This window comes from Rhinopithecus bieti, unplaced genomic scaffold, assembly GCF_001698545.2.
Source record: "Rhinopithecus bieti isolate Rb0 unplaced genomic scaffold, ASM169854v2 scaffold_13857, whole genome shotgun sequence".
Classification (NCBI taxonomy): domain Eukaryota; kingdom Metazoa; phylum Chordata; class Mammalia; order Primates; family Cercopithecidae; genus Rhinopithecus; species Rhinopithecus bieti.
This window is the reverse complement of record NW_016807741.1, coordinates 572,979-584,092: the sequence shown is the minus strand read 5'-3', so window position 1 is coordinate 584,092 and position 11,114 is coordinate 572,979. Positions and strand designations below refer to the sequence as shown.

Sequence of the window (11,114 nt, the reverse complement as noted above, 5' to 3'; positions counted from 1 at the left end):
GTGGGTGGGGCTGGGTTAGGGAAGTGGGCGGGGCTGAGTTAGGGAAGTGGGTGGGGCTGGGTTAGGGAAGTGAGTGGGACTGGTTAAGGGAAGTGAGTGGGGCTGGGTTAGGGAAGTAGGTGGGGCTGGGTTAGGGAAGTGGGTGGGATCAGGGCTCCACAGGACAGTGCTCCTGGGGTTTTCTCCAAGCACCCTGTGGGCTACACTGCCGGGCGAGCATTCTCTCCAGCACATGTTGTCCAGCCAGACAGCACTAGCCTTCCCCCTTCCTGGAAGCCTCCTGTTTGCTGCCTGGGTTTCCCCTCCCTGCTGCACACCCTTGTGAGAACTTGACGGTCTCTTCTGAAGGAGGTTGATGCTGTGCCACAATGTCATATGCTGGCTGCTTCATGCCTGGTTCTGCTTGAACGTCACCTCAGCCTGGGCCACAGGATGGAGCCCAGCACTCGCCTCCCTGGTGCTTCCTGGAGTTCATCACTCACTCCGTGATGTTGGTTGGTGTCTGTGTGTCCCACCCTTGAGAATGCCAGCTCCTAGCAGGCAGGAGCTTCCGAATTCTGTTCCTGACTGTGACCCCGGCACTCAGAGCAGTGCCCAGCACACAGTGGGTGCTCAGGAAACTTGCTGAGTAAGACAGTGAGTACATGAATGAATGAAGAGGACTTTCTGGGCAGTCCATCTGGCCCTTTGTCCTTGTCTTTGGCCCTCACTGGTGAGCTAGGGCCTGCACTGCCTGAAAGCTCATCTGAGGGCTCACCTCCTCCCTGAAGCCCTCTCGGATTCCCCACCTTCCAGGCCACCTTTCTCTGAATTCTCCGGGCACTTGCTTTCCTCATGCTGACTGCACACTGGCCCGCATGACCTTGAACTGTGGGAGTCTGTGGTCCTGTCTTCCTGACCAGACATGAACTCCTTGAGGGGCAGGACACTGCTGCACCTTTTGTGTGCTGAGCACAGGGCCCTGCAAACAGCAGATGTTCAGTGTGTGCTGATGATGCTGATGGGGTGAAGTCAGTGAACAAAGTCCAGCCAGAGTCGTTCACAGCTCCAGATGACATCTCCCCAGCAGAAGACCTCCCACAGCTTCATGGGTAAGACTTTCAAAGTCGGAATGCTTCTGGTGGCTGAGTCATCTTTCCTGAGCTGAGATGGGGTAGTTTAGGAGGCCGGTCTCAACTCTATGTCTCATCCTTCCCCAATAGCCTTATGTTTGAATTTGACTCAGTCTTCAAACCTGGGTCAAACAGCACCTCACTCGACAGTCTTCTGTGCTTTTCTAAATGGAGCTGAAGGCTTCCTCCCTTCAGACTTCGATCTGAGCACTTTCCTGCCCACTCTCAGGTGCAGCAGTGCACCTGCTGGATGGTTTTACCGAGTCACATTTCTGATGTGCCTGTCGGGTGAACAGATCTATCTTTTTCCAGCATCCCTTCTGTGGACATCACTGCTGTCTAATTTCAGGTGGTTCTGAAGCGACCATGAGTCACAGCACCTGCCCTTCACCCCAGACCCAGGAACACTCACGACACCCAGAAAAAGACATTCATTTTAGCCCTCACTCTGGCAATAGTGACTGGGCCTGGGGATGTGCACTGGGCCACAAAAGGCCAATCAGAATATTTTCATGTGATGTAAACACAGACATTTGGAGAAATAGGGTCTTTTCATCAGGAGCAGCTCAGCTGGGAGGATATAAGCTTGAAGTTTCCAGAGTCTGGAGAAAGCCCATTTGCAGTAAAAAGGGAATAAGCCCGAGGTAATGAGAACTAAGGGAAAAACAGAGAGAGAGAGAAAGACAGAGCATCCTGACATCTTCTGAGCCCTTACGCCCAGCAGAACCTAAAGAGCTAAAGAGTAAAACACACCAGAAGATCTCTTGCTGTCAAGAGAGGCCAGAACGGCACTGCCCACATTAGACTGGGCTTCAGAAGGGCGGACTCGCCCCTAGTTCTTCCCCCTGCTGCTCATGGCCACCTGCTGGGTGTAACCTGTTCAACTTCTACACATACTTTCTGATAATAAAATAAACACATGAATGACTAGTTTTCTCTCTATCATCCATTTCTCTATTTCTCATTTATACAGAAATAAATGAAAATTGTTAGAAGGAGGAGGAAAAGAAAAGACCTTTTTCCTATTGTGCCAGGCACTGTGCAATGTCTAGTTTAACCCCTGAAATGACCCTGAGGCATGACTGGTATTATCTAGTATCTCGTATTATCTCTACTGCAGGCAAGGAAACCACAGTTCATAAGGAGGTCAGGGAGGGAACCACCATTCCAGCTCAAGTCTCCCCAGCTCCACCATTGTGACCATCTTCCCAGAAGGCTCCATTTGTACAGAAGTAACAGGCATGTGAGCTTTATCGTACTTAAAAAGTCCAGTGTTCCTAGAAACCTCAGGGGCAAATAACAATGCTGAAATATTCCCAAGGCAATGCTTTGTTTTTCTGTAAAGTTGTTCTGGGCAGAAGAGGAAGAAGAGACCGAGCACCTCGGTCTGCGGTGCCCAGCATGCGGGTGCTGTGAGTACGGCTGCTGTGGCGGGAGGGCCTCTTTCTGAGGCTGGGGTCTTAGTCCTCAGGCAGGGCTGGGCAGTGAGGGGACCTCAGCCTAAGGGAAGTTCTGTCATTAACAACCTGTGACCCTGGACAAGTCACACGACTCTTTGGAATTCAACTGGAACAAGGACTCATTTCATTTCTTTCTTTTTCTCTTTCTTTCTTTCCTTCCTTCCTTCCTTCCTTCCTTCCTTCCTTCCTTCCTTCCTTTCTTTTTCTTTCTTTCCTTCTTTCCTTCCTTTCTTTCTTTCTCTTTCTTTCTTTCTCCTTCCTTCCTTCCTTCCTTCCTTCCTTCCTTCCTTCCTTCCTTCTTTCCCTCCCTCCCTACCTCCCTCCCTCCTTCCTTCCTTCCTTCCTTCCTTCCTTCCCTCTCTCTCTCTCTCTTTCTTTCTTTTCTTTTTCTTTTTTTTTTTTTTACAGTATTTTGCTCTTGTCACCCAGGCTGGAATGCAGTGGTGCGATCTCAGCTCACTGCAACCTCTGCCTCCCAGGTTCAAGTGACTCTCCTGCCTCAGCCTCCTAAGTAGCTGGGATTACAGACTCCCGCCACCACACCTGGCTAATTTTTGTATTTTTAGTAGAGACAGGGTTTCACCATGTTGGCCAGGCTGGTCTTGAACTCCTGATATCAGGTGATCAGCCTACCTCAGCCTCTCAAAGTGCTGGGATTACAGGCGTGAGCCACTGCGCCTGGCCAGGAACTCATTTCATTTGTCTGTTTGTTTCGGTTGATGGGGGTGGCTCCTGGGCCAGTCGCAGGGACAACCGTGATGCTGTCCCTGGGGCCACCAGTGTGAGAGGATGGGTACATGGCATGAAACCCAGTACAGGACTCTGACAGGGGGCAGACGCCCTAGTGGGCTATACCCCCAGATTGCCCTAACACTCTGACTTTGGGCAGCCCTGGGTGCCTCCCACCTGGGGTCCCAGCATTGCTGATGGGAGTGTGAGAAACATTTTAGACAGACCCAGCCTGGTGTGGAAGAGAAGATATTTCCTGGCCTGGGAGTCAGCTACTGGGGTCCCGTCCCACCCTGAGCCATGGGTTTGGGTGTGATGACCTCTGCGCCCTCTTCCACCCTGACACATGCAAAGTCAGCCCACAGCAGAAGGTAGGGGGACCACCATGTCATGGAGCCACACCCATGGGGTCAGGGAGTAGAGGCGCCGACTCGCCTATGTTTCCCTGGGGACTGTCTCCCAGCAAAACCCGGTCTGCAGTGTCCTATGCTAATGGTTGCACTTCAGCTCAGGATTGAAGCTTCTGTTTCCACATCTGGAGCAACAGAACAACCACATGCATTTTTTAATCACACTGCATTTGCAAATTTTTTTCCCCACACACACAATGACCTGGGCTAGGGAGGGCTCCCTAAGAATTATACCACAGAGAACTGCACACCAGAGCCATCGAAAGAACTGCCCCAGGTCCCACAGCTCCATGAGTGGGGCTGGCTGGGCTTGCACCCAAGTCTTCTGACTCCAAGTTGAACTTTGCACCTTGCATCTATTGTCTAGGAAACAGGGAAACCTTGCTTGTCTTGCTGGGACATTATGAGGAAAGAATCTATAAAAATACTTAAGACCTTTGCAAATTCAAAGTGCTGGGTCCATGCTGAATAATTGATGGGCTCAGGCTACTTGGAGCTGAAGCACAGTCCTCCTGCAGGAAGGCTGGGAGTGCGGAAACCTTCCTTTTCATTTAGCCCAGTGAAAGAGGCTGCCAAGAAAATTGCCAAGAAAGCCTGCTTCCCTGTTGGTCAGAAAGAGGCCCTGGCTCCTGGGAGCCACAGATCTAATTTATAGCCTCCCTGAAAGGCGGGGAGAAAGCCCAGGGCCACTGCAGGGAGAGGGGCTCTTGGGACACCCAGTCGCTGGTGTGTCCGTTCCAAGGCTGTAGGGCTCTGGGAAAGGGTGACCCTGGCAGGCAGGGAGAGGTGCCTGAGAATCTGAGAGTTTGATTTTGGAGGAGATGGGGAGGGGGAAAGTAGCCGTGGGAAAAGCAGGGAAGGATGTGGTTTTCCTCCCAGGAAATGCTCAACAAGGCATGGATGCTCAGAAGGGCTAAGGCAGTCTGCTGCCGCCCCGCCAACTGCCACATGAGACCCAAGGTTTTTCTGGCCAAAGGCCATGGTGGCAGTGGGGATTAGAGGGCAGAAAGTAGACACAGAGTGGCCTTTAAAGCAATCTGCAGAGATGAAAGCAGAATGCAGCGCGGGCCAGTGCCCTGGCTATACAAACAGGAAACACTTCCCAGCTGGCTGAAGCTTAGACGCCAGGGCACAGCTAAGGACACTGGGGATGTGTGCCCTCCCTCATGGCTCCAGCCCACCAGAGTGGCTCCTCACCAGCTGGCATTGGCCTCAGCCTCCAAACAAGGCAGATCTAGGACTATTCGAATCCACCGGATAATTGGCTCCAAGTTGAAAACAGGCAGAATCAACAAACTCCAGCTCAAGTGGGGATCTGTCCAGATGATCTGCTTTCTATTTTATCCGCAGCACAAATTCCAAAGCCCAAGACTTCTAAAAGACTTCCTAAGGCCTTTCACGGTGTTCCCTGTGCTTATGCCAACTGGGCACCTCCGTGTTCAGGCCGGGGGTGCTGACCTATCAGGGACTAGAAGGGTCCTTAGGGTTTCCTGGTGTTTGGACGCAGTGGGGTCCCAGTGTGGCCTCAGCCCAGCCAGGACTGCCCAGTGCAGCCTGTAACTGGCTGCAGGCGCAGCGCTATGCCTGCACTGGGGCTTGGCGGGGATATGTGGCCTGAGTGCCTGCGGGCAGGACAGAAAATGGGATGTGTGACTTCGCTTCCCTGCCGTGTCAGCTTGCATTGGGGGTACTGGGCTGCTGAAGCCTCTCGGGTTCACACCTCACAGAGGAAAGGAATCAGGAGCGGGAGAAAGGGATGGAGCAGGTTAGCAACAGGGCAGAGCCGGGTGTCGGGGGACGTGGGTTGGTTGACAGCCAGCCCTGCCACTTACTAGTTCTATGACCTTGATCAACAGATTCAACCCTCCTAGGCCTAGGTTCCACATCCATGAAACAGGATTATAATGGATCGTACCTCACAGTCTTGGAAGGACCAAATGAGATCAAGTTTACATGAATTTTTAGTTACACCTCTAATAGGACTGTCACCTCCTGCTCTTGACTGTGCTTGGCTGTTACTCTCCTTGGTCCATCGAATTAGGAAATGGCTCCTGCACTGCGAAAGTTAACTGAAGCATGCAGAACAGCATCTTACTGTCAACTCAGGACTCCACTGCATAAACCGCCTTTACTCATCAGCAGCCCCGCCCAACTGTACGCTCCCTGAGGGCAGGGCCTTCACCTTCTGCTTCCTTGGTAGGGTGGTGCATTTGGATCCTAAACTCCTTTGCAGAGATGGTGGGCTGTTCTGTGTGGTTTCATTATTCCAGCTGCAACCTGGGTGAATTCAAATCAGTAACACCCACCCCCACCCCACTCGCAGCCACTGCCCTCCCAGCAGAAACATCTGCATCAGAGGCAGCCGGGACAGGCACTTGGGCGTCTTTATCTCTGGTCAGCATTGGGCATTTGATGATTAGCAAAGTAAACATTAGAAATGCGTTCTCATTGGTAAAGACAGAGGTATTCAAGATATGTGGGTTGGCTAAATGAATTCAGAGACACTCTTGACTCAGGAAAGAGCAGGAGAAAGAATCCATGAGAGCTCCAGGGAGGTGTGGTCAGGGCAGCAGAGAGCAGATTGCTGGGCTTCACTGAGCCCACAGGACAGGCTGTACAGACTGCTGGACCTGTGTGCAGGTAAATATTTGTCCAAAAATGTGTACATGTCTGGCAGAATCTGCTCTGAGGCTGCTTTCATTCAAACTTGATAATGAGGTTGTCTTCACCTTCCTCCAAGTTTTCAGCAGCTGCTATCAAACAAATAAACAAAACAGCAGCAGCCACACAACCAAACCTGGGAGGTGCCTTTGTGACTCAAGGGACTTAGGTTAGTTCACACCTGGCATGAGGCTTCCAGAGTGAAGTGCATAGAGATGATCACAGGACTAGCGAGGTAGTGTCACTTTCAACTTGATGGTGGACAGTGGGGGCCAGGTGTCTAAGGCAAGGACCCACATCCAGAACCTTCCTGGGTGGCCACCACCTTAAGGGTGCACCTGCTGACCTAGGGGCTGCTGTGACCAGCCAGCTTGCAGAGGCTCTGCTGGCTTCCTGGAATGAGGAAATGCGCTCAGCCTTCGAGAAGGCCTGGAACTGCAGCCAGTGCGCAGGTCACTGCCTAGGCTCTTTCCATACCTGCCACTGGACCTGGAAAATGGGGTCTGACCTGGGCCTGTCCCTTTAGGTCCCAAGGGACAAGCCCTGTGAGGGAGCCCTTGGGCATCTACTGCCAGCTTCCACCTTTGGATCAGGATGCCCTGGAAGGAACTTCTGGCCACACTGAAGAAATGGGGGCTTGGTCTATACCCCCAGCGGGAGAAGGTGAACCCCATCCTCTGCAGGTCTCTGCAAAGGCCCCTGGGGAGGAGGATCACACTTATGGGTACCGGAGGGACCCTTTGGAAACTCCTCAGTGAAGGGAGCTTTGCAGTGGGGGAGCAAAGCCACTCCCCACTAGAGATGACAATTTGGGGGAAGCTACTGTGCACTAAGGCCACGTGGCAGGGCCCTGGTGTGGGGAGGAGCCTGATGCTAGACAGCTGCTGCTAGAGAAGAGAGGCCCCCTTGATGGCTGTGCCCACAGGGAGTCTGGGCTACTGCTCAGCACAGTCCTTCTCTTGAGAGTGGTTGATGGATGAGATTTGATGCTGCCTGGCAGAGCTGAGCAGGCAGGCAGTGCCCAGGAGGAAAGGGGGTGAGGTGGGAGCAGCCCCCCTCAAACTGCTTTGCTCACCTCTCTCCAGGCTTGTCCTTCCTCTCCAACACTTCTCCAGAGGGAAGTGGTAGGGGTCAGGGTGGGGAAGAGTTGGCCTTTAATGGACAGGGCAACGGTCCTAACCAGGGAAAAGCTGAGACCTGCGGCCTACCCGACTCATCCTGGCAACACAGCCCTCGGTGGCAGCTCAGACTCTACAGATGATCTCAGAGTCAGTGAGGGTCACCTGTTGCCCCTTCTAAACTCTTTTCCCACCCTGCCCCATCCTTCCTGCTCCCCACCTCCCGCTGCCTGCCATGTAGCCCATCCTCAGCTCCTCAAGGTCTGTTTCAGTCTGTGCTTTTCCTTCCTCTCTCCACATGACAATCCAAATCTCGGGGGTACATTTGCATAATAAGAGCCAGCCAGGCTAATCCTAAGGGATTTCCAGTTAGTGGCACGTGAGTGCTCTCCCACCCCTGGTCAGGAAACCAGGAGCAAAGTTCTCAGTTATTCATCTTCTGCCTTTGCAAGCAGCTCAAGTCCCTTGGGAAAGCACAGCTCCCAAAGGGTTCTGGGAGTTCCAGGAGCTCCTGTAGGGCCAACGGGGCTTTCTACGAGCAAGATTTGCCTAGAGAACACAGCAGCCAGGGTGTGAGAAGCCTAGCAAGTAGTTTCTTCCTCATTGGCCTGGGGCTCTGTGGCTCTCTCTCAGCAAATAGTTAGGTAGGGCCCTAATTTATTTCCCTGCCAGAGTCCCTCTTGGAGGGGGGCCAAGCTCGTAGACAGGAAGGCGGGGACTGGCAATTTAGTGGAAATCCATGCATGTAATTGGGAGGACCAGAAGAACAGGAGCAAGTGCGCAGGGAGTCTGGGGGTTCTGGGCAGGCAAGGAGGAGAACAGGGTGTGGGGGAGCAACCCTTTCTTCTGCTTCAGGTGAGAAGAATTGAGGCTGGCCAGGCCCGACAGCACAGACTTGCAAGCTCCTGATAGAAGAAATGGCTTTCCTGGCTCCACCGGTTTCCTCAAGAAGGCAGGGGACCTTCTCAGGTCACGAGATGAGCCCCACCACACGGTTCTCATTTCATCTGGGTGTGAGTGGTTTCTGTCCCTCTCTGGGCCTTAGGTGCCTCAGATTTCCCAAAGCAACCTTCCTTTGAGAGCACTGTCCCAGGAGTCAGGCACGTGAGGCTGACTGTCTCTGCTCTCTCACCAGGTGTGGGAGCCACACCAGGTCACTTAATTTCTCAGAGTCCCATTGGCAAAACAAGGATAATAGAGTCCCCTTGAAGGGTGATGGGGAGGATGGAGCGGCCAAGGGATGTGAAGGGTTTCGAAGTAGTGCATGGTCCATAAATGCATTCAAGAAAGAAGAACTGTCATCTTTATCTACTCCAAGCACAGCCCATGGCTGCTTTCCAAGCTCCTTAAAAACACACTGCAGAAGTTCCTATCCTGCTGACGCTCTCAGGCAACAGGCGCCACAGCACCTCTGCTTTCCCAAGACTTTGTCTACACTCTCCAGGCTCTGTCCTGAGCTTAGCGAGGGGACAGGACTGTGCCTACTGTGTCAATGGGAAGCTGCTTTGGAGCACGTGTCCCTTTGGGAAAACCCTGTGGATAGGGACCTGATCTCATCTTCTGGGATTCTCCAGCAATGACGGGGAGTTTGTGGAAACTTGACTTGGGAGAACCTGCTTGCAGGCATAAGGCACTGGCCAGCCCCCAACCTAGAGTCAATCCTCCTTCCAGATTTTCCCAGGAGGTCCCAGTCCTCAGAATTCCCTCCAAGCCCCCCCGGGAACAAGAACCAGGCAGGAATGGGTTTGCAAAAAAGCAATACATTCAACCTGACTTGGCTGAGGAAGACACCCCACCCCTTGTGGTCTGCGGCCCCGTATCTGGGTGACTCAGGGTGCCCACCTTCAAGGCTGACCTGCTCATTCCCGGGGGCCCTTTGGGCTGTGCTGTTCCCTCCGGTCACATTGGCTTGTGTCCTTAGAGCACCCTGGTGCCCACGGGCCCTGGGCCACTTCTCCTGAGTTAGGGATCGCATCCGTGGGGACAGAAAACTTCCATCTCACTGAACCTGAAGACAGGAGCCAGGCTGGGCTTGGAGGTCACCAGCTGCCTGGGAGTGGACCTGCAGAGGCTAAATGGGGCCCTCCCTCTCAGACGGCAGACCCCAAACCCCCACCCAGAATCCGAACCCGGACAGGGCCAGCAGGGAACTGGGAGATGAAGTCCAGCCCTGGCTGCCCGGCTCCTCTGGGAGGGCAGCGAGCCCGCAGGAGCGGGAGCGCAGGAGCGGCCTCTCCCTGGGGCGGTGGGCGCACGTCCCCTCCGGGGCGCTTTGGGATCCGGCTGCTCCGCGCCACCGCTCGCTCTGGGGACCTGCGACGCCTCAGCCCCTGCCCAGCGCGCGCTGCTCGCCGCGGCCACACCTCCCAGCCCCTGGGAAAGTCCCCGCCGCCGGCGCGAACCCACCTTCCGGGCGCCCAGGGGCCCCGCTGGGGACTCGCCGGGGTCCCCGCTGCCTCCTCCTGGGCGGGTCTGCGCTGCCCGGCTCCGGCCTGGCCTCAGCTCGGCGCCACCGCCTCGCCTCTCCGAGCTCCGGTGAATTCTCGGTGCTGCTCCTTTCGGAAAGGACTTTTTTTTGCCCCTGCGTTGCGTCAGGGCGGTTGCCTGGCGACGGCGAGCTCTCAGCCGCGAGCCTTTCACCGCGATCCCGGCCTGGCGTTCTCGCCCCGGGTCCGAGAGCGCCCAGGGTCCTAGCGCCCCGTCGGTTCTCCGGCCCGGGCGGCTCCCGCCAGTGGAGACGAACTGCACGCCTTTGCCAAACCCCAGATGAAACCAAACCCAAACATCCATTTTCTCATTAAACCCGAAACCAAGGCAGTTTCCCCCAATTGTGGCAACGTGGCTGCGACACTGTCAGCAGTTTGTCTGCATGGAGGGGGCAAGGGGACCCCAAGCCCACGGCCTCACCCGCCTACACACGCTGGAGTTCATAGGACCGGCGGCCACGACTGCTCCCGAGCGCCTACCGTGGGCAACACCCCCGACGTGTAGGCATCTCTGGCTGCCAGATGAGGAAATTGAGGCGCAGAGACCTGAGCGTTTGCCCCACTAACCACAGGGTGCCTGTCCCGCCAGGGGCGCGGCATCGGCCACCTCTGGCTGTCCTTAGATTCTAAGACCCAGTCTCTGCTCCATCAAAGCCCAGAGCTGCAAACCCTAAGGCACACGCAGCACAGCAGCCCGAGCTGCCCGGCCCGCGGGTCTTCAGGACCAGTCCCAGCTTCTGACGAGGGGCGCAGGCCAAACTCCGGAGGCCCCAAGGCTGGTTACTCGATGAGAGTCTCCTACTCCAGACCTCACCAAGCACCTTTCCTAGATGCCCGGGGCTGGAAGCGTCTTTCAAAGCTCTCCAATCTGCCATTCTTACGATAGCCCTGGGCGTGCGCGCAGGCGCCGTCTAGATGGGCAGACGCGAAGCTGAGCGGCGGTGGGGCTGCAAAGTGACTGGCGCAGGCTCCAGGCAGGTGCACGGCTGGTGGGGCCTTCTGTGGGGCCTTAGCCCCTGCAGGGCCCGAGATCCTCGTGCTGCCCTCTGGTGCCCGTGTCCTTCACTGCAACTCCGCATCCAGCCCTGACCTACTCCCTTCTTTTCTGACCTTCCCTGGAAGGTCCTCTAAGGGATGT

General features: G+C 55.0%; 1 protein-coding gene across 3 annotated transcripts in view; it reads right to left on the bottom strand.

Moving 5' to 3' along the window:
• The window catches only part of FAM167A (family with sequence similarity 167 member A), a 46,406-nt gene extending 35,525 nt beyond the window's left edge, over positions 1 to 10,881 (bottom strand). For 2 of the 3 annotated variants that reach the window (XM_017883708.1, XM_017883706.1), the window contains exon 1: positions 9,897 to 10,086. Coding sequence is in view for 1 of the 3 variants with exons in the window: in XM_017883710.1 (XP_017739199.1) it covers positions 9,897 to 10,280 (384 nt within the window). In the remaining 2 variants the exon portion in view is untranslated. Of the gene's footprint in view, positions 1 to 9,896 lie in introns of all 3 variants that reach the window. The other variant, XM_017883710.1, reaches the window with a different exon arrangement.
• Between the last annotated feature and the right edge of the window lie 233 nt (positions 10,882 to 11,114).